The sequence below is a fragment of the Neovison vison genome, chromosome 5 (assembly GCF_020171115.1).
Source record: "Neovison vison isolate M4711 chromosome 5, ASM_NN_V1, whole genome shotgun sequence".
In the NCBI taxonomy this organism is placed as follows: Eukaryota; Metazoa; Chordata; class Mammalia; order Carnivora; family Mustelidae; genus Neogale; species Neogale vison.
This window is the reverse complement of record NC_058095.1, coordinates 55,153,647-55,175,807: the sequence shown is the minus strand read 5'-3', so window position 1 is coordinate 55,175,807 and position 22,161 is coordinate 55,153,647. Positions and strand designations below refer to the sequence as shown.

The 22,161-nt window shown below is 61.7% G+C and overlaps 1 protein-coding gene across 1 annotated transcript; it reads left to right on the top strand.

Moving 5' to 3' along the window:
* The first annotated feature begins 1,029 nt into the window (after positions 1-1,029).
* On the top strand, positions 1,030-21,734 carry WSCD1 (WSC domain containing 1). The gene is made up of 8 exons (XM_044250557.1): positions 1,030-1,456; positions 6,039-6,153; positions 7,190-7,374; positions 10,556-10,677; positions 17,625-17,784; positions 18,237-18,401; positions 20,211-20,411; positions 21,382-21,734. The coding sequence occupies exons 1-8, from the start codon at positions 1,030-1,032 to the stop codon at positions 21,732-21,734; spliced, it is 1,728 nt and encodes a 575-aa protein (XP_044106492.1).
* Positions 21,735-22,161: the final 427 nt, after the last annotated feature.

Below are 22,161 nucleotides of genomic sequence, written 5' to 3'. Positions count from 1 at the left end.
AGCCGAGGGCAGCCTGGGAGGCTGCACTGAGCGCCTCCGGCTTTCCTGCTAGGGGCCCCAGTCTCCATGAGCAGGTGCATGGCCCCACACCCTCTCCCGGGCTAGAGCCACCAGGCTCTGCGAAGCAGTTCCCAGAACGCAACTTCCAGGACCAAGGCGCTCTGGGGAGGGCGTTGGCAGACTTTGTGCATGCATGGAGCGCCTGCTGCATACGCATGCCCAGGGCTGGGTACACTTGTGCACGCTGGCGTCCATTGCTGACTGGGAAAGTAACTAGTTTAGAGTTCAGGCCCTGAACCAGACCGTTTCAAACCTTGGTTCTTCTGTTTGCCTGCGGAACGACGTAGGGAAGTTCTTTGGCCTCCTTTTGCCTCATCTGTGAAATGGGGCTGTTCCACCATCTCCCTCTCTGGGCTGCCCTGAGGGTCGAACAAGATGCTAGGTCAGTGTTCGGTTCCAGGCCTGGCCTGAGAGGATTCTGTGTGGAGTCATCTCTGTCCCTGGATGTCCAGGGCTGCTCAGGGGGAGGGGGCATCATTCCGATTTTACAGATGGGGAAGCTGAGGCCTGAGGGACTGCCCAGGGGCACACAGCCAGCCGGTCACGGAGCTGGGACTTGAGCCCTGCTCTCTGGGGCTCCTGCAGCACAGGCGTCCCCTTTGGGAAACAGAGGCCGGAGCAGGGGCTCCTGACCCCGGCGTGGCGGCACCGTGCCCCTCCCCTAGCATCTAAGCATGCTCTCTCTGCTCTTCCAGGTCCCCAGCCAGGCGTGGGCGTTGGCGGAGCCCAGCGATGGTAGAGTTGGTGACCCTGGGGCAGGAGCCACAGCCGCGGGGCCCCGTGGCCGGAGACGCGTGATGGTGCTGTTGGGGCACCTGCTGGAGACAGACCGGGAGGACCGGGAGCCCCAAGGAGCAGAAGCCGGCCCCAGCATGTGGAGATGAGGCCTCTGGGTGCCCTGGACTCCCTCCCGCCCGGGCGCTAGGAGCCGTGCCCAGGCCCCAGCCGGGAGCCCCGCTGCCCGGGGGCATGGCCAGGCCCTTCTTCCGACTGCAGACGCTGCTGCGGCGCACGCAGGTCCTGCTGTTCCTCCTCACAGCCGCCTACCTGATGACCGGCAGCCTGCTGCTGCTGCAGCGCGCCCGTGTGGCCCTTCCGCCAGGGCCCCGAGCGCCTGGCCCCCTGCAGGCCTTGCCCGTGGCCGCCGTGGCTCTGGGTGTGGGCCTACTGGACAGCAGGGCACTGCAGGCCCCCCGCGTCAGCCCGGAGCTGCTGCTCGGCGTGGACATGCTGCGGAGGCCCCCGGCCCGGCCCCGGCCCGGCCCCCGCGGGCTCCGGAACCGGAACTCAGAGCTGCGGCAGCTGAGACGCCGCTGGTTCCAGCACTTCATGGGGGACCCCCAGGGGCCGCCCGCTCCAGGTCCTGAGGCCCCCAGGCCCGCGGCCAGCAGCCAAGGTAGGTTCCTAGCTCTGGACTCCCTGGCCTGTTGCGGGGCCGCTCCCCGGAGCCCTGCCCGGGGCCAGGGGTGGCTTTCCCCTTCTCAGACCCTACCTGCAGCCTCCAGACCACTGAGTTCTGCCCACTCACTGGCTGGGCAGGTCCCAGAGCCTGGCCTCTGGGTTCAGGTGCACATCTGCTTGCGTCCGGACTTAACAGTGACCTCGGACCCCTGACCTAACGTCCCCAGGTCCCTGGGGCGAAGAGATAGACATACCCAGCCCAGGGCTCACGTGGGGATGGCATGGGACAGCAGGGAGGGCCCAGGGCAGCAGCCTGTCCCACGTGCAGGTCCTCAGCCTCCCCCGATCACAGGCAGGGGGCCGTGTCTGCATAGCACTGTCTGGGGTGATTTTGGGGCTCGCGCAGGTGGAGACCCCTGGCCCCGGGGGCCTGGTGTGCTTCCCAGCACCTGTCCCTGGTGGCTGCTCTTTTATTGTTAAACAGCTAATCATATGGCATTTGTGGTGTACCTATAAATGACACGTTGATGGAAATACCCTGACTGTGACGTCCTGATCCTGCGGGGAAACACAGGAAGGTGGGGATGTTCTGTCAGTTGCCAGGGTCACTCTCCTGGCAGTTCCCCAGAAGCTGTGGTCTGTTTGGGGTGTGACCCCAAGACACTGGCAGGGAGCAAGGAGGGAGCTAGGGAAGAGCAAGTGGCAGGGGAGGGACTGGGAGACATCTCCGAGTACAGCCTGGAGGTGGCGGGTCAGGAGGAGGGCCAGGCCAGGGAGCCTGGCTTCACTGCCAAGATAGTGAGATGATCCAGGGAAGAGGGAGGAGCCCCTGAGGCCCTCACGTTGGGGAAATGACTGACGGTCATTGAAGCCCAGAGGACAGTATCCTTCTGTCTCCACAGAAGGAGGTTTCTCCTGAGGTCACGTAGGTCAGAGCACTTGCTGTGGAGTTCCTCAGCAAGGCTCCCCCCTAAGAATGAGAGGGACAAGAGGAATAGATTCTGCAGCTCACTGCATAGGCTGCGTTCTGTAAACTTGCCCCAGCGCCCCAGGGCGCCGGGTCTCTATGCAGACTATACCAGCGTGACGTGTTTAGACTAAAGTGTGAATGACTGACAAAGTCAACACAGAATGCTTGAGCAGCAGCCAGGGAAAAGAGCATAGGCTTTGAAAACAGACCTGGGTTTCTCTCTTGGTATTGCCGGTCGCTGACTCTGTGGCCTTGGGCAGATTGGCCAAAGGTCAATTCTTTATTTCTCCCTGTGCACCCTCCTCGGGGGTCCATGCACCAGTCTACCCTTCTCCGTGCACTTGAAGAGCTCAGTCTGGGGGTGACCATCGCCACACAGCAGCACCGAGGCCCAGGTGAAGGTCTTTATGACCCGGCCAGTGGGAGGGGAGGTATGGAGTGACCCAGTCTGAATCCCGGGGGCACCCCTTGTCTCCACGTCATCTCCCCCAGGCGAAGCGGTGGACGGGGTGTTGCAGCCACTGAAGAGATCAGGACCACAGGGTCACGGGGCAACAGTTCTGGAGCAATCAGGATGCTGACCGCCGTGAGCCCCTGGGGCTCCCTCCCTGCCTCCAGGCTGGCCGCGCTCGTCACGGGGCCCAGCGGCCCATGCGGGCCAGCTGCTGGGCCTGCAGACAAAGAGGGCGGCTCTTTGCGGCCGGGCAGCCCGCCACGCTCCTGGAAGGGGCTCCTGCACGGCGCGGAAGCGGCAGGAGGCCATCAATCACCGAGCATTTCATTATACCTTGGACAACGTCCATAATGGAATAAAATGTCAGTAAGTTTACTAGGGGAGAAATAGTAACTTCCCATCGCCAGTTTGTTTTTTATTGATAGTGATTTCCAAAGACATTCCAATATCTCCAAAGCCGTCGTTAGCAGCTGCACGGCGCGTCCGTGTTGACGCGCAAATGAACAGATGCGGAGTCACAGACAATAATGCTTCGCCTCCGTTTTCGCCGAAAGCAATAAATCCGCCTCAGAATGTGTCCCAGTGTGTCCCCCGGATGTCCTCTCTCCGCCACACACCCTCGCCTCCGTCAGAGCTGGAAGAGCTGGTCGGTGATTTTCCAGCACGAAGGGCTCGCAGCTCTGCCGGACGTTGCAGGCGTGTGGGTCCCGGACCTTCTACGCACCCCGTGGTAGCGGCCGGCAGAGAGCCCGGCCCTGCAGCTCCCAAGTGCTTCCTCCTCTCCTGCTCATGGCTCAGGTCTCCTGCTGCCATTTTCCAGTCCAGCGTCCGGCTGCTGAGCACAGTGAGGGCACCAGGGGCACCCCAGCATGGGTCCCACCCGCTGACTCAGGTCTCAGGGATGAAGGACTGGAGAGTCCGCGTTCTGATCATTGTTGGGGTCAACGCAGCCGGCCCTCGGCAGCACCGCGGGCCGGGCCTTGCGCCAGACACCGCTGCGTGTTACCTCCCTCTCTCGACCCTCCCTGAGCCCGCGGGGCCGTCTGTCCCCACTTACAGGTGGGGAGGCCCAGCCCCGGCAGGGAGGGGATGGCACGGGCCCAGAGTCACGCCCCCCTCCCGCCTGGCTTGCATTCCACACATGCCGTGGGCCCCTCGACACGTTTTTTGGCTCATTTCCCATGAAAACGACCCGTGAGCTTGTGATTTGCAGCTTAATTGAAAGTTGTAATAGAATTTCTTCTTTGCTGTGCGACACACCAGAAATTTCTCAAAGGTTAGTTTTCCTCCACCAAGTACCGGGTTGAGGGTAACCCTCTATCCTGCTGCAGGGGGAGGGGTCTCAGGGGTCCTCACCTGTCTGTGACCTTGGGGGTGCTGGTATCCTGAGCAAGAGCCCATGCACGTGGCTACGTGGCTACATGGCTAGCTGCTGGGAGCCCTGGTGCCAAGGAGACACAGAGACTCACGGCCCTGCGGGCAGACAGTGAGGATGGTGACCTTTGCTCCCCGCTGTCCCTGGGTTCTGCCTTGGCGACCTTGGCTCTGTGGTGGAATCCTGTCTCCGGGCACCTGCTCACCTCCTGCTGCTTATTCTGGGCCCGGGAGCTGTGTGCGGGGGGCCGGCAGGCCCGCCCCTCCTGTGTCCGAGCTCCTGCTCACCTGCCCCACCCTTTGGGGAGCATTAGCCTGGTTCTGGGGGCCCCGACCTACTGTGGTACGGGGTGCTGACCATGTGCGGGGCGTGGCGGGACCCCATGGACACAGGGCATGCGGGTGTAAGAGTGTTCTAACAGCAGCAGTTACTGAGAAGGGCTTGGGCATTAGCCAGCGTTTCAGATACACAATGTCCGAATCTGGAGAAAGGAGAGGCCATGGCAGGCTGGTGGTCTGTGGCGGGCTGATGGTCCATGGCGGGCTGGCGTGGTCGGGGATGCCTGAAGAAGACAGGCAGGAAGAAGATGGTGGGCATGATTGGGGAACAGGCACAGGTCCATGCCAGGGGCAAGAGGAAGGGGCTTGGGCGGGATGGGGCAGGTGGTGGACCTTAAATCCACTGGACAGTTAGGGAAACTGAGGCACAGAACATTGTCATGATGTAGCCAAGGTCAGAGGCAGAGTTAGGTGTGGTGTTCACAGACGGGACGATTACTCCCGGCTTTGTCCCCGGGAATGAAGGTGAGGGACATGCTTCTACAAACCCCGCAGCGGGCAGCCCTGGGCTCCTGCTCTGGGCCGGGATCCTGGCAGGAACACAGAGACTGTCGTCTGCCCTCAGGGCACCAGGACTGGGGGAGTCAGGGTGCCACTCCGCCGGCTGTGGGGACACCCTGGGCTTGTCACCCCCCAGAGGCAGTGTGTGCTGCTTGGATGCCCTTCCAGACGTCCTCAGGGCGGCGGGCAGTGTCTGCGCTGGGGGCACCCCTTCAGCATCCCGGGAGAGTTCCTGCGCCATGTGGCAGTGCATGCATGCGGCCTGGTGCGCTGGCTCTGTGCTCGTGCTCTCCGGCTTCCCTGCACGTGTCTGGGAGTCCCCTCTGTGTTGGTGACGGGGAGGGCGCTTACCTGTCACACAGGGTCAACACGTGACCGCTTGGTGGGTCCCGTCCCCCAGTGTCCCCTTCTGCACGGGCGAGGGCTCAGCAGTCCCCGGCACTGTGGAGTCCCACGTGGACGGCTCCCTTACCACCTGACTCGTGCGTCCACGCCTCCAGCGACGGCAGCTCCCCTCCCCTGACCCGGGACCACAGACTTTTCTTGAGATCCTGTTCCCGTTTGCAAGATGCTCCTTATTCTAGTGAAGGTCAGACTTTCCATAACTGTCCATAACCGATTTCCTCTCTCTGGATCATAGGTGACAGGGCCTGCCCCGTCGGCACCTTCGTGGGGGCGGGGGGATGGGCGGGGATGGAGACGAGGGTCCCGGGAGGCGAGGTGGGGCTGGAGGAGGACGGGGCTGCTGTTCAGGCCACTGCCGGCTCCTGGCAGGCGTGTGAGGGGACAGTGGGCCGTCCGGCGCAGGTGTCCGGGAGCGCCGGGGGCAGGTGCGGCCTCACCGGGTGCCCTGGGCCCTCTGAGGGTCCCCCCAAGGGCGGGCATGCGACAGGACCGTCCTGTCCCGGGCCTGAGCCTCTGCTGTGTTCCCATCCTCAGACATGTACGTCGGCTGCTTCAGCGACGGCGGCCGGGACAGAACCCTGAAGGGCGCCGTGTTCTTCGACTTGAGAAAGATGACCGTCTCCCACTGCCAGGACGCGTGCGCGGAGCGGTGAGTAAGAGCCCCGGGCCGTGGAGTCTGCCTCTGGATGAGGGGGCGTGTGGCTGCAGGGGGTGTCCTGCTCTGACTGGAGCTGCATGGATCAGCAACCCTCCCCCCCACCCCGGGCACAAGAGGACGTGATGCGGGCTCACGACGGTGCCCGGGGAGCTGGCCGCCATGTTAGCGGGTGGTTTTCCTCCCCTGGGCCTCAGTTTACTTGTGTGTTCAGACTCTAGTAGAAGGCTCGGCTTCAATGCCACCTCTTCCAGGAAGCCCTCCAGCTTGGTCATGATCTATTACAGAGAAACTGAGTCTGGAACAGATACGATGGGTCCCAGCTCAGCCTTGCAGGGTAGACCGAGTGGAAAGTGACAGCAACTCAGTCCCCTTCTACCTCCCCAGCAGTTCGGGGAACAGACTTGCAGGTAGACAGCGACCGTTGCACCCCATGGCCAGCCGGTGGCCACAAACGGGGATGAGGAGCACAGGGGTTTTCAGTCCTCGGACCCGGGGACATGAACGTGCTGGCCTGTCTCCAGAGCTGGTGTCTGTCTGCCGTCTTTCCTCCCCCGTGCTGGGGCCATGCCTGGTACGCGCAGGTGGGGAGCGGCCCTGGGCGGAGGCCTGGAGGCCGATGTTCCAGACTCATGCTGGCCCAGCGGGGACCAACGTGAGCCTGGTGCTGAAATCATCCATGGTGGGAGTGCTGCGTTCCAGGAGCTGACAGGTGTCCCGAGTTCGGGCTCCCGTCCTCGGGCCCTGAGAGCCCCTTCACAGCCCGCCACGGCCTCGGGCCCACTGTTCCCGCGGTGGTGCCTTGGGTCAGAGCTCTCGGTCGGGCACGAGTGGGGCAGATCAAACTAGTTTATCATGAAGCACAGCCTGCTCCCTGCCAGCCGGGGACCTCTAAGTCTGGCTGAAGACCGGTCCCTACAGACAGCTGTGGGCCGACTGCCACGGCCCTGGCCTCCCGACCTGACCCCGACCTTGGTCATCACTTCCATGGGAGCGGGGCAGCGACTCAGCTGGGCCACTCTCCCTGCAGGTCCTACGCGTACGCGGGCTTGGAGGCCGGGGCTGAGTGCTACTGCGGGAACCGGCTCCCGGTGACCAGTGTCGGGCCCGAGGCGTGTAACCACGAGTGCAAAGGGGAGAAAGGCTCCGTGTGTGGGGGTGTGGGCCGGCTGTCCGTCTACCGCGTGGAGGAGCTGCCGCCCGGCTCCAGGAAGCGTGAGTGTGCCCTCCTCTCCCTGTTCTCTCTCTCCCACCCGCAGCTCTGCGTCCTCAACACGGGCAAGAGCCGGCGGCCTCTCTTCCCTGCTGGCCTCACTGGAGGGGCTCACGTGGTGGGTGCGGGGGCGGCAGAGGGCTGTGTGGGCTCATGGCCTATAGGACAGACACACTTATCTGGGGGTCTCGCATGTGCTGTGTGGCCCCAGAGGCCCTGGGCTGTCCCTGGGCTTGAGGGGGCCCCATGCCCTGGACGGCAGCCCCTCCCTGTGATGGTGGCACAGACGGAGGCAGCCGGTGCCACTGGGACCACCAGCCCATGGCAAGTCACACCACTCCTTATGTGTCCGTCCTTTCCGGGCACTCACTGGGCCCACTGGCGCCGGGACCGCAGAGCACTGGCCCACCTGACGGGCTCCCAGACTCCAGGCCTGGTCCTGTTCTACGGTCGTGCATGGAGACGCCACCCGGGGTGCTGGCTGGTGACGGGGTCTCCACACTATTGAGGCGGGCGGGCAAAGCGGGCACAGCAGCGAGGCTACCGCCTAAGCAGCCCTGACAAGGGAGGCCAGAGTGCAAGCTGTCAGAGCCAGAACGTTCCAGAAGGCCCAGCAGCCAGGACCCCACTTGGGGCTGTACTACTCCAGCTGGACTGGAGGACAGCTTGTGGGCTCGGGGAGCCTTCTTTTTTTTTTTTTTCCAATTTATTTATTTTCAGAAAAACAGTATTCATTATTTTTTTACCACACCCAGTGCTCCATGCAGTCCGTACCCTCTATAATACCCACCACCTAATACCCCAACCTCCCACCCCCCCGGCCACTTCAAACCCCTCAGATTGTTTTTCAGAGTCCATAGTCTCTCGTGGCTCACCTCCCCTTCCAATTTACCCCAACTACCTTCTCCTCTCTAACACCCCTTGTCCTCCATGCTATTTGTTATGCTCCACAAATAAGTGAAACCATATGATAATTGACTCTCTCTGCTTGACTTATTTCACTCAGCATAATCTCTTCCAGTCCCGTCCATGTTGCTACAAAAGTTGGGTATTCATCCTTTCTGATGGAGGCATAATACTCCATAGTGTATATGGACCACATCTTCCTTACCCATTCATCCATTGAAGGGCATCTTGGTTCTTTCCATAGTTTGGCGACCGTGGCCATTGCTGCTATGAACATTGGGGTACAGATGGCCCTTCTTTTCACTACATCTGTATCTTTGGGGTAAAAACCCAGGAGTGCAATTGCAGGGTCATAGGGAAGCTCTATTTTTAATTTCTTGAGGAATCTCCACACTGTTCTCCAAAGAGGCTGCACCAACTTGCATTCCCACCAACAGTGGAAGAGGGTTCCCCTTTCTCCACATCCTCTCCAACACATGTTGTTTCCTGTTTTGTTAATTTTGGCCATTCTAACTGGTCTAAGGTGATATCTCAATGTGGTTTTAATTTGAATCTCCCTGAGGGCTAATGATGATGAACATTTTTTCATGTGTCTGATAGGCATTTGTATGTCTTGATTGGAGAAGTGTCTGTTCATATCTTCTGCCCATTTTTTGATATGTTTGCCTGTTCCGTGTGTGTTGAGTTTGAGGAGTTCATTATAGATCCTGGATATCAACCTTTTGTCTGTACTGTCATTTGCAAATATCTTCTCCCATTCCGTGGGTTGCCTCTTTGTTTTTTTGACTGTTTCCTTTGCTGTGAAGAAGCTTTTGATTTTGATGAAGTCCCAAAAGTTTATTTTCGCTTTTGTTTCCTTTGCCTTTGGAGACATATCTTGAAAGAAGTTGCTGTGGCTGATATCGAAGAGATTACTGCCTATGTTCTCCTCTAGGATTCTGATGGATTCCTGTCTCACGTTGAGGTCTTTTATCCATTTTGAGTTGATCTTTGTGTACGGTGTAAGAGAATGGTCGAGTTTCATTCTTCTACATATAGCTGTCCAGTTTTCCCAGCACCATTTATTGAAGAGACTGTCTTTTTTCCATTGTATATTTTTTCCTGTTTTGTCGAAGATTAATTGACCATAGAGTTGAGGATCCATATCTGGGCTCTCTACTCTGTTCCACTGGTCTATGTGTCTGTTTTTATGCCAGTACCATGCTGTCTTGGTGATCTCAGCTTTGTAATAAAGCTTGAAATCAGGTAACGTGATGCCGCCAGCTTTATTTTTGTTTTTCAACATTTCCTTAGCGATTCGGGGTCTCTTCTGATTCCATACAAATTTTAGGATTATTTGCTCCAGCTCTTTGAAGAATGCCGGTGGAATTTTGATCGGAATGGCATTAAAAGTATAGATTTCTCTAGGCAGTATAGACATTTTAATAATGTTTATTCTTCCGATCCAAGAGCATGGAATGGTCTTCCATCTATTTGTGTCTTCTTCAATTTCTTTCATGAGTGTTCTGTAGTTCCTCGAGTACAGATCCTTTACCTCTTTGGTTAGGTTTATTCCCAGGTATCTTATGGTTCTTGGTGCTATAGTAAACGGAATCGATTCTCTAATTTCTCGGGGAGCCTTCTTGAGGCTGGTGGGAGTTCGGGTCTGACCCCGCAGCACAGCGAGAGGCCATGGCGGCATTTCACGTTTCTGGATCTACTTTTCTCCTCACACCTAGGACATAGAATTTTCCAGAATATCAGCCTCTTGGGTGGCCTAGTGCAGATCTGTGGAAGAAAGGAGGGATGGGGCGAGGACGGACACCATCCCCTAGAGCTGGCGAGAGAAGGAAGGAGGGATGGAAGGGGGACAGACACTATTTCCCAGGAGCTGGTGGGAGAAGGAAGGGGGGTGATGGATACCATTCCCAGGGAGCTAGCGGAAGGAAGGAGGAATGGAGGGGGGACAGACACCATCCTGTGGAGCTGGTGGGAGAAGAAGGAGGGACAGAGAGGGGGCAGAAACCATCCCGCGGAGCTGGCAGGAAAAGTGGCCTGAGGTCAGCAGCTGCAGCCACGTGGTCCCTTGTCAGTGACCGTGGTGGCGAGTTTCGGGTGCCCGGGGTCTCAGGAGCTTGGCCCGCCACACGCCGTCCAGGGCAGTCTGCTCTCTGGTTCGAAACCCGCCCCATTGACTCTATTTGCCACTTTCCAGACCCTGAAGCCACCGTTTCCCCCTGACAGGCACCAACAGTCAGGGGCACCGTGTCTCACCAGAGACCCGTTCTGTCCCCACAGGGAGGACCGTCACGTACCGTGGGTGCTTCCGACTGCCGGAGAACGGCACCCACACCTTCCCGGACTCCCTGGCACAGGCCAACGCAACAGTGGACGCGTGCTCGGGGTTTTGTTCCCAGAAGGTAAGGGCACCTGTGATGCGTGCGCCTGTGCCGTGAGGTGCACGGGGCAGGAGCCCAGGCCAGACGCAGGTTTGGGATGGCTGTGTTGTCTGTGCTTGCGTGGGCACCCCAGGCTGGCCGGGTGTTGTCCACTGGGCTGCGAGGCTGGAAGGATCATGCCTTCCCTGATGGCAAGTGTCAGACTGACTGGCTTTCTTAGTGGGATGTGCTGGCTTGGGCTTGGGGAGAGTGGACGGCTCATCGGTTGTGCCCATGGACAAGGCTGGGCACTGAACCTGGCGTCAGGGCCAGGGTCACACGCGTGCCTTTGGCTCAGCCGGGGCTCGGAGACGATTCTGCAGAGGGCGGGGGGTGGGGGCGCCGGGGCCTCCGTCCCGTCCTAGTGCGAGAGCTCTAGATGGGACACGGTAGTCAAGGGGTTGGTAAGCAACGGGACCCCCCAGAGTGCTGAGGTCTGGGGTGCGGTCCAGTGGCCCCACATATGGGCCCCGGGGCATGGCAGTAGGCTGAGGTCAGGGCTGCTCCCCTGTGCTGGGGACTGTGACCGGAGGCCACGTAACAGGATGGGGCTAAGACAGGAGCGTCCTGGTGATGGTGGCACGTATGTCCTCATCGATCCGGCAGCGGCCACACCCCTCGCCATGTAGGAAGTCACTCTGCCCTCCTGATGGCTATGCCTGGTGGGTGCTGAGACATGCTGTGATTGTAGGTGAGGAAACGGAGGTGGAGAAAGTCACACATGCTGCCCAAGGTCACCCATCCCCTACGTGGGGGAGCTGGGATTTGGACCCAGGCAGGGCCTCTGGTTCTGACCCGGCTGGTGGCTCGGAGCTGCAGGAAGTGGGCTTCTGGGGATGCGGGGAGCCTGCCCTCCCTGGTGTCTCTTGAGTCGCGCCCATCAGGGCTGAGACAGAGCCTTTCCTGCACTTTCCAGCCTAAGCCGCAGCCTTTGGAGTGAGTCTCTGTGGCTCTAGCATTTCGGGGTGTCTGGGGCGTTCTTGGGGCATCCGGCGAGGGCCCGTGTTCCCATGCTTCCCATGTGGGAGCAGAGCTGTGGGTGGAGGGCCACGTGCACCTGCTACATGTGGCCCTCCCAGGGCTTCCGTGCACCTGCCGGAGGTCCACAGCCCCCGGAACACCTGCTGCCATCGCCGGTCCAAGGAGCTCGGCTGCACCAGACCTGGCCGCTCCATCTGCAAACCTGGAGGTGCCCCACATGCCGGGTGACCCACTTTACTCTCCCAGTGCTCCAAGGGGGACACGCTGCCCCCCCACATGCTGTCCGAGCCAGTGGGGGTCATGGCTGTGGGAGCAGGGGCCCGTGCCATCGGGACGATGCCGCAGTTCCTGCTGAGCAGTGTCGGGGGAAGGGACGGGCAGCTCCTGTTCCTCGTCTGGTCGGTCTCTGTCGGGCTCAGAGACCGCTCCATCCTGGCATGGGCAGCACTTCCCCCATCTTGGGCTTGGTCGCGTGAACGTCCTGTTGCTTACGCAACCCCTCCCCTGCTGGGGAGCACTTCCGTGGTTTTCTGTGTTCCGCTTTGGCAAGCGAGGCCGCGGCGACTTCATGGACCCCCGAGCGGAGCCAAGGCCGGGGTCGGGCTGGGCTTCTCGAGGTCCGGTCTGGGCCGAGCACCATCGGGGGCATTTGTGGCCCCAGACGGGACGTCTCCACTGTGGTTTGTGGGTTGGTCGTGATGGTTCAGGAACGCCACGATGTGGCCAGACAGAAGGACAGGCAGGGCACCGTCCGTGCCATGACCGTCTCTGACCACCGGCACGGGGCTTGGCACCGCATGTCCGAGTCACGTGTGTCCGAGCACAGAGAAGCCATCTGGTCTGATATTCTGCGGCCGTAGGGACAGACCTGCCCTGTGTCCACACCAGATGTGGGGCTGGTGAGGGACTCCAGCACCGTGGGCAGACGGGCTGTGGGCCCCTGCTGCTTCCACAGGGATCCTGCGTGCGGCTGGAGGTCCCCTCTCCCTGCACCTGCTCCTGGTCTGTCGGAGGGCGAGAACGAAGGGAAACAGTGTGAGTGCTTCCTATAGATGGCTGATGGCTTGTGCGGGTTTTCTCGGGCTTTCCTGTGGCGCTGACCCGGCTCCTTCCCTGCACCACGGCTGTTCTGCTGGACCCACCTGGATCCCGGCAGGTGCAGGCTGTCCCGGGGTGGGGGAGGGGCACTGCCTCTGCAGCCGGCCAGCAGCGGGGGCAGTGAGCCTCTGGGTTTTGTGAATTAAGCCCCTGGACGTCGGGAGGTTTTTCACGTTGCTAAAATGCTCACCGGTCCTGTCGGCCGGTGACCACCTGGCACAGCCTTGGGGTTTTCTCACAATTTTGGCCGTAAACCTGTCAACGTTACACCATGTGTGTCTTCGTTGAAAATTTATTGTCCTGGGGGTGGGTGTCTCTAAAGGTAACACATAACTATTTTAGAAAGTTTGGAAAACGTGAAATTAAATGAGAACTCACCAGTCATGTTGACGCATCAGAGGACACCACCAACGGCATCTCACATCTTCAGGTCCTCCGTTCGACGGGCATGTTGGTGGGATTCGCATCTTTAACGTTAAATCTTTCGGGGCACGTGGGTGGCTCAGCCGGTCGAGCGTCCGACTCTCAGCTCAGCTCATGGTCTCGGGGTCGTGAGATTGAGTCCCGCCTCGGGCTCCATGTTGGGCACGGAGGCTGCTTAAAGAAAAACAAGGAATCTCTCCTTCCGTTTTCCTTTGTTCCCCATGTCCCTCGTGGCGTGAGCCCCCGTCCCGCCGACTCTGGGCTCTTTCTTCGCGGTTACGAGCCACGCTGCCGCGAACATTTCCGAAGGTCAGCCTTTTAGTGGCCTGTAAGGCTCTTCTCACGTCATCACATGTGGAGTCACTGGTGTGAGGGACTCGTGTGTCTCTTGCGTCACTCGTGAGACTTCAGGTGCGTTTCCAGAAGTGAGTCACATGGTCTCATTCCAAAGACAGTGGAAGGTGGCTTCAGAGTCCGTGACCTGGGTGCGTGTCTCTGTGCAGACACGTCCTTGCCTTGTGGTCCCGGCCAGTCTCGTGGCCCTGAGCCGTGGCATTCTCACCGATTCTCACGGATGCTGTTCAAAGCCGTGGGTTTCCATGGCAGGGGGTAGCGTAAGCTGATCCAGGCTCCAGGGCTGCCTCCCCGACCACACAGCTCCTACTTTGCAGCCCGACGGCAGGGGCGTCGTGTCGGCAGAAGACATGTGCTCAGTGATGGGCTCTGCAGATAGGCTGTGGTTGACCGTGACGCTTGCCCTCCACACCCATCCCAGCAGCCACTGCCCCCAGGCACCTTCTGTCCTTCTGGGTGTGCATGTCCAGAGCGGTCTCGGGGATGAAGGGAGGCAAGAGATCGGTGAAAGCAAGCTCCGTGCTGGTTTGCAGATATCACCAAAAATCCCCCATTTTCGTGAGTGTGTCCATGGAGTTGAGTGTAGTCTTGGGCAGAGCCCCGGGCTGCTTCTGCCCCCGATCAGTCTCACGGTCTGAAGTCTTGGGCTGCTCGGCACCTCCCTCCTCGCCTCAGTTTGCCCTCCTGAAGCCCGAGTTCTGATCTCTGACGTTTTCGTGATTCTCTATAATTCTGGGGACCGACCGCAAGGAAGGTGCTCAAGGAGGACAGAGACGGACAGGCCTGCTGGGACATCCACTCCCTGACCTGTGGCCATGACTGTGCCTTTGCAGGGGGACTTCCGGGACGGGGGTGCCCAGCCGTTGCTGCCATCAGGACCCAACACTGGACTGAATCACTGTGCCTGCGGCAGCCACCAGGCCCAGGCTCTGGATGCAGTTCCGGGTGGAGACCTGTCTCCCCACCCTGTCCCCCTGTGCCCCTCTGATAGAAACGGTCTCACATCTGTGTCCCCCTCCTGCCTCCCCTTCTCCACAACCATTGAGAAGACGGTGGGGGTGGGGGCAGCAGGGAAGCTGGCAGAGAAAGTTTCATCAATATTTAATTTTTATGGAAATCATGTCCTAGAAATCCCCGAGGGGTTGGAAATTGTCCTGTGTTTTCAGAATCCAGTTCTGTTCTGTTGTAAATAAAACTGCATTACTATCCGCGCTCCCCCGTGCTCCGCACGCGCCCAGAACCTGATGGTTTCATCCACTCGAGGAAGAGGAGGGGCTCAGGTCGCTGGTGGGGTGCGACCCCCACAGGGGTGGCCACTGGTAGAGGGACACTTCCTTCCGGGACCCAATCCTGCTGGCGCTCGTGAGGATCCAGCAGATGGAGCCCGGACGTGTGGGGCGAACGGAGGCCCCATGATGCGTCTGCACGTGGACCATAGCTGCGGGTTCCTCCACGGGGATCCAGCGTGGGCACACGGATTTCTAGGGAAGGGAAAGTCTGCACTGAGGGATCCTGTTTCCAGGATGTTCTAGGGTAGCTGGACGACCGCGGAGCCCAAGTCGGAGCCGTGGCTGACTGTGGGAGGAAACAGGACCTAGTGATTCCCACGGGCTGAACCAGAAGTCTCAGCAAAGGGAGAAGGGTCTCGTGGGGGTGCGAAGGGTGTGGTGGTGTGACCCGGGGTGGCTAGTGAAGGCCTCTCAGGGAAAGGGGTTTGAATAAGGGGGAGGTCTGGGGGCAGGACGTTCCAGGCAGAGAGAAGAGCAGGTGCAAATGTCCTGAGCTCTGCATGTGCCAGTGGTGCATGGCCAAGGACCATAAGGATCCCAGCGTAGAAGGTCAGCACAACTGCCCGAATAAAGTGCCACAGACAGGGGGCTCGCACTTCTCGGGACTCTGGAAACCAGAAGCCCAAGGTGGGGTGTCATTGGGCTTGTTTCTTCTCAGGCCTCGTGGGCTCACAGACGGGCATCCTGTGCCTGTGTGTTCATATGGTCGTCTGCGTGCCTGTGTCCGAATCTCTTTTTATGGCCACACCAGTCGGATTGGCTTGCACCTGCCATGGCCCCATTTTAATTGGATTCCTTCCTTAGAGACCCTGTCTCCGAATACAGCCGCATCCTGAGGTGGGGGAAGGACGTGGGCTTGGGACAGAGGCCGCGTAGTGCAGAGAGATGGCTGGGGGCTCCGCCATTGCTGCTTCATGGCCTGGTCCCGGTCCCAGCCCGACATGCCAATGCAGGCCTCGCTGCGGTGCCCGAGGGTGTGGCCGGTGGGGGGCTGGGCTGCTGTGGCCATGGGCGGGTCTGACAGGTGCAGTGGGGGTGGGGCTTCCGACCTTCCAGGCATGGGGACCTTGGAGAGAAGCCTACAGGCAGAGCATCAAACCCTCATCAAACCCTCCCAAGCATGGGGGGCAGTGGAGTCCTGAGAGATGAGAAGGTGCTCGCAGACAGGGAAACTGAGGCTCGGACATGTCAGGGTCAGTGTTGGGATCTGACGGGCTACATGCCTGCTGCTTCCTCCCTGGTCCCTACGCCCAGGAAGCCCAGACACCCTGAGCTACTGCCTCCCCCGTCCTCCATCCTCCAAAAATCCCTGTCTTGAGCCTTGTCCAGAAAAAGCATGGGGACCACGGCTCTGGTCCCAGGGGAGAAGATAAGCTGGGGAGGAGGCCGGAGGGAAGCCATGTCCTCCCCCTCTTCCAAGCCAGCAGCCAAAGGACTTGTCTGTTTTATAGAGACTAGCATTCTGGATGGGGCCCCTGGGCTGTTTAAGGGCTTTTCCTGCATGGGGGGGGGCTTGGAGCTGTAGCAACGATGGGCATGGGTAGTGGGGTGCATGGGGGGTGCGCAGGGGTGCATGGTGGGGTGCGCGGGGGTGCATGGTGGGGGCGCGCGGGGGGACACGCAGGGGCGCATGGTGGGGGTGTGCAGTGTCAGAACAGCGCAGGGTCTAGGCTTCTGTCCCCACGCGGCAGCTCAGCTCGCAGAGGGACGGGGCCAGGACCCTGGGAGCTCCTGGCAGGGGTGCAGCAGCCTGTGGACCTCCTGGAGGAGGAGGAAGGCGGGGAGAGGCTCTGGTAGAGGTGCAGGGCACTAGGGGGCACACGCCTGAGCACAGGAGCCCCCCCCCACGGGCTCTGCATCCCCCCCCTCCCATGGCTGGGACGGGCAACTTTCTGAGCTCCGGAGATCCTCATTTTGCCAAGCCACGTTTGGAAAACGCTATTGATTTTTCTTTTCTTTATTTATTTACGAGATTTTCACTGTGAGCAAAAAATAAAAAGGTCTGTGCGGCGCTGCCTCTGGCTCCCGCCTCCCTCCCTGCTGCCTCCCCCCTGCATTTCCATTTGCAAGAGGCAGGGGCTGGCAGGGAGGACAGGGCTGGGTACCTGGAAGCACCTGCATGCCGTGCCCCGTGCTGGGCCACCCTCGTCAGGGATGTGCGAGTCCCTGATTGCCCGTGTTTGGTGGTGAAGCACAGAGAGGCTCGGCAGGCACCTCGCCCGAGGTTACCCAGCACCCAGCGGTCTCCTCTGTGCGGGCAGAGGGAGCAGGGAACGAATCCCACAGAGGAGGTCAGGGGCCGGCCTCACCGCAAGGCACTGCCCCACCCCTAATCCTGGCAGAGCAGCAGGGACTTAGGGAATGCCCTGGCCTGCACCCCCTGCCCCCACAGCTGGGTTGGACTGGTCTCCCCAGGGAACCCCAGGGGAACGCCAGAGGTCCCTTCGGGACTCATGGCCAGTGGGCCCACGACGCAGTATGCGTGCTCACCTGCCTCATCCTGACCCTCACACGCACTGGCTCCTGAAGACGCCCCTGTCCCGGGTGCCTGGTCCTCCCTGCACTCCCGCTGGGCCCCCAAGGTTAGCCCTGGGCCTGCCTCACTCCGACCGTTGTCAGATCCCTGGCCCACTCTGAGCTGCTGGGGGCAGAAGTCACGTCCTGTGCGTCCTGCCTCCCCTGGGCTGGCATGGGAAGGATGGGCACCGTCGGTGCTGATGCGAGCCTGGAGGCCTGACCCCGGAGGGGCACCCCACATGCTTCTCCCCCCTCGCTCCCTGGCAGGAGTTTCCCCTGGCCATCCTGCGGGGCTGGGAGTGCTACTGTGCTTACCCCACACCTCAGTTCAACCTCCGGGATGCCGTGGACAGCGCACTGTGTGGCCAGGAGCCCAAGGCACAGAGGCTGGCCGAGTACTGCGCGGTTTACCAGACGCCCGTGCAGGGTGAGTTCGGTGCCTGGGGCAGGAGGCATGCGGGGCCCTCCCCCATGTTCGTCGCATGTGCTCTCTGGGCGTTGGGAGAGATGAGTGTGGCTGCATGCGTCCTAGGGTGGGGAGGGGAAGCCACCACCGTCCCTGAGAGGCTGGGCACGGGACAAACCCGGCCTTTCCGCGAGTCTGGGGATGGAGGTGCTTTGAGGAACAGCAGGAGAGCCGCGAGGCGGGGCCCCACCACCGTCCGGCAGAACCTGGAATGTTCTGTGCTGTGTGGGGAGCCAGGGCTTGCTGCCTGGGCCGTGGGAGGCCTCGTCATCCCGGGAGCTCTCTCTGGGCACGGGCCTGGGCGGCCATCCCCTCCCCCGCCGGGCCTGCCTGGGTTCCCCCATGGGTGAAACAGGAGTCTGCGGGCGGTGGGTCCGGGTGGGGCGGTCGGTGGTCAGCTTCTGGCCTTTCAGATACTCGCTGCACAGACCGGCGGTTCCTGCCCACCAAGGCCAAGGTGTTTGTGGCTCTCTCGAGCTTCCCGGGAGCCGGGAACACGTGGGCGCGGCACCTCATTGAGCACGCCACCGGCTTCTACACGGGGAGCTACTACTTCGACGGGACCCTGTACAACAAAGGTGAGTGAGGGACGCGGGGCCTGGAGTCCCGGGGCCGGCCCCGGGGGCTGGGGAACCAGCACTGCAAACACATTCCCAGCCGTGCGGCTAGCCCGGGACTCGGGACATCCATCCCGGCGGCTTGCGCGCCCACGCTACGACCACTTTCCGAATTTCCCCTGTTGTCAGAACCCGCGGTAATTCGGTGAGACGTCACCGGCCCATTTGTCGGATGTTCTGTGAGGCCAGAAGGAGCTCCTCAAAACGCTGTGTTTTTCAAGATGGTGCAAAGCCCCCGGGCGTTGTGTGGCCCCTAGTCTCCCCCTGCAGAAGCGAGAGCCCTCCCTGTGCGCAGTAGGACCGAGAACCCGGCCAAGCGAGGGGTTGTCGGTCTGCCATCAGGTGTCACCCCCGTTGCATTCAGGTTCCTGACCGGACTGTGGTTTAGGAAGAGAAGCCCAGGTCCACAGCGTCCTCAGCTTGGTTGGGGGGGGCTCTGGTTGGGCGGGAGAAGCCAGGAAAGCTGGTCATTCATCCTTAATTCCTGAGTGCTACCGGCTCCCCCAGTGGGGCGGCCGGATGACCTGTCCCAGGGTCCTGCCTGCTGTGGCCTCGTGCCCGTGGAGTCCTGCAGCACAGGCTGCTGGTCACCTGCTCGTCTAGAGGGCTGTACCCATCTGCACAGCTGGCCTTCTTGTTCTGCAAGTGGCCCGGGGGCCCAGTGGCTGGCGTGGCCACATGTCATGGCCCCGGAGGTTCCCCCTCTGAGGCTTGTGGGACTGGCGCGGGGTGACCGCTAGCCTCTGCATCAACCCCCCCAGTGACACGCATGGGTACACCATCTATCCTGGGCTACTGCGGCCCATGGGACACAGAGAGCGGATGCTGTGGGGACAGCCTGCCGCACACAGAAGGCACCGCAGGTCTTGGGGCCCTGGGGACCCGATGCTGATCCTGATCCCGTGTTTACAGCCCGTGGTCTGGCTCCTCCTTCCCTCATCCCAGGCGCTGGGCAGTAGGAGCCCTGGCAAAGGCTGGTGGTTGTTAGGCCTGGGCCAGAGATCCGTTTGAACTGTGTTGGGTTCCAGGCGGCAAACCCGCCTCAGAGGAGCCTTGTTCCCAGCATCAAAGAACCTGGCCCTGCCTGCTGCACTTTTGCATGCCACCCCCCGCCCCTGCTTGTCACTGTCGCTGTCCCCAAGAGCCCAGGAGACACACGTGCTCATTTATGGAGCACGGGTCCCCGGCTGGCAGACCCCAGATCTGGCGGGACGTGGCTGGAGTCTAGGTTCCGGGGCACCCCTCCGGGTTCCTTCTGTGACGTCCTGCTGCACCCCTGACCGGTCCCCGACTCCTAGTTCCTGGGAGGCCCTCTGCTCTGTGGGACCGCACGTGGAGCCCCTCCATTCCCAGCATAAAGGCCTCCACTGAACGAGCCCACAGTGTCTTGCTGACCCACGTGTGACTCTGTTATGGGTGGGAAGGGTTGGGACCCTGCCACAGGGCCCCGGGGTCCACTGCTGGGTCGGGGCTGGAAGCCTGGTCTCACGGGGACACCTGCACCAGGTGCCCAGAGCCCCGTGCTGCCGTGCGATCCTGGCAGGTGTCCTGCCCACTCTGAGCCACGCCTGCAGCCACGACTCCCTCATAGGATGTTGGCGACGCTCGCGGGAAATCGCCGTGCAGACACCCACACGTACACGCCTGAGGTTGTAGAGGACCGTCAGGCCCCACCCCCAGACTTGTGGGGTCTCCTGGAGGTGTGCTCAGCGCCGCCGGCTGCCACGGCGGGGTCCACCAGCATGCTCAGGCCCCCCGTCTCCCCCGCAGGGTTCAAGGGCGAGAAGGACCACTGGCGCAGCCGGCGCACCATCTGCGTGAAGACCCACGAGAGCGGCCGCAGGGAGATCGAGATGTTCGACTCAGCCATCCTGCTGATCCGGAACCCGTACCGGTCCCTGGTGGCCGAGTTCAACCGCAAGTGTGCCGGGCACCTGGGCTACGCCGCCGACCGGAACTGGAAGAGCAAAGGTGGGCAGAAGGTGGGGGGCAGCTCTTCTCCTGTGCAGAGACGCCTGTCCTGGCCCTGCCGCAGTGTGGCCGGGACACGGGTCCGGGTGTCCAGTGTCGGGACACTGAGAGGTCAGAGGGCAGCGGGTGCGGTGCTGTCGGGCGGGTAGGCCCGTCCCTGCAGACCCTGCCCCGGCAGATGCCCCCATCGCCTCCAGCCCACCCTGCCCCTTGCTGGCGCCCCAGGTGCAGGAGGCAGAGCTCTGGTCCCTCCTCAACTCCCAGGGGCCTCAGTTTACCCCCCGGAGACACCAGGGCAGTCCCTGTCTGAGGGTGGTCGTGAGGACCAGGGAAAGCGAAGGGTCCCCACGCCATCCGAGGTGGGGGGATGGTCACAAGCTGTGTTTGTTGATATTGACGCTGTCCCCACCAAGACAAAAGCCCCAGCCCATGTCTCAGTTTGCCGGAACAGAGCTCTCAGGGATAGATCCTCCCCGAACGTTGTCGGCTGCCCGGCGGCTGCCCCACCCATGGGACGTGGTCGGCATCGGCAGGGACCTCGCTCACTTAGCTTCACAGGAGGACCTGGGCGGGCGCTCGGGCCTGCGCCCGTTGCTCGTCCCCGTCACCTGCGGCAAGGTGAGCGTGGATGAGGGTCACCCGTCCCCCCCGTGCTGAACACCGCTGTGCCGCGTGGGCCCTGTGGCTCTCCCTGCCCTGGCGTGGGCCCCGCGGTCAGGGCGCTCACCGTCCACGAGAGAGGGAACCAGCTCCCTACACACACGCCGCATCTGTCCTCGTGTGGGGCGGCACGGCCACCAACGCAGACGTGGCCCGGTGACCCAGGCTGGCCCCAAGGTGCCGCTCTTACTGCCCGCGGGCCGTCAGGAGGGCCTGGTCCGAGCGGCTGCCTGCCCTGGTTGGCCTCCTCCCCGGCTCCCCGCCCACAGCGCCCGGGAGGCGGGGCCGACCTGCGTGTCTCTCCCCGCAGAGTGGCCGGACTTCGTGCGCAGCTACGCGGCCTGGTGGTCCTCGCACGTGCTGGACTGGCTGCGGTTCGGCAAGCGGCTGCTGGTGGTGCACTACGAGGAGCTGCGGCACAGCCTGCTGCCCACGCTGCGGGAGATGGTGGCCTTCCTCAACGTGTCCGTGAGCGAGGAGCGGCTGCTGTGCGTGGAGAACAACAAGGAGGGCAGCTTCCGACGGCGCGGCCGGCGCCCGCACGACCCCGAGCCCTTCACCCCCGAGATGCGGGCGCTGATCGACGGCTACATCCGGACCGTGGACAAGGCGCTGCGCGACCATGGCGGGGCCGGGCTGCCTGGCGAGTACGTGCCCAGATGACGGCCCGGCGGCTCCGCCCGCGCCGCTGGACGCTGCTCTGCGGGCCTGGCTGCCGGAGCCGCCGCAGAACCCCCGCGCTCACAGACCCGCCACACGCACCACTGCACGCTTGCGGGGACCCCCTCGGACTTGGCACGCCGGGCCACGTGCGTGCTGGGCCCCCGGTGCGGCTCTCCTGCTTCCTGCTGCGGGCTTGCTGGCCAGGGTCCTTGGGCAGGGGTCAGCGCTGTGGGCAGCGAGTACCGCAGCGTGGGCATGAGCTCATAGAGGCTGCTGGACCCTGTGACCCTACATGGCACATCTGACGCCCTGTGAGCCCCTGTGGTATGGCCACCAGGCCCCCGGGACCACAGTCCTGCATCTCCCTTCTCCGCAGACTGGCTGGCAGCTCAGGGTGGAGCCTCCCCCCCCATCCCCACGCTGCACA

What these genes read in the sequence shown, in the direction of transcription:
- WSCD1 (XM_044250557.1), top strand. Translation starts at nt 1,030, where the DNA reads ATGGCCAGGCCCTTCTTCCGACTGCAGACGCTGCTGCGGCGCACGCAG. An exon ending in GCCGCCCGGCTCCAGGAAGC is followed by an intron (nt 7,375 to 10,555) that starts GTGAGTGTGCCC and finishes CTGTCCCCACAG; the next exon opens with GGAGGACCGTCACGTACCGT. An exon ending in CCGGAACTGGAAGAGCAAAG is followed by an intron (nt 20,412 to 21,381) that starts GTGGGCAGAAGG and finishes CTCTCCCCGCAG; the next exon opens with AGTGGCCGGACTTCGTGCGC.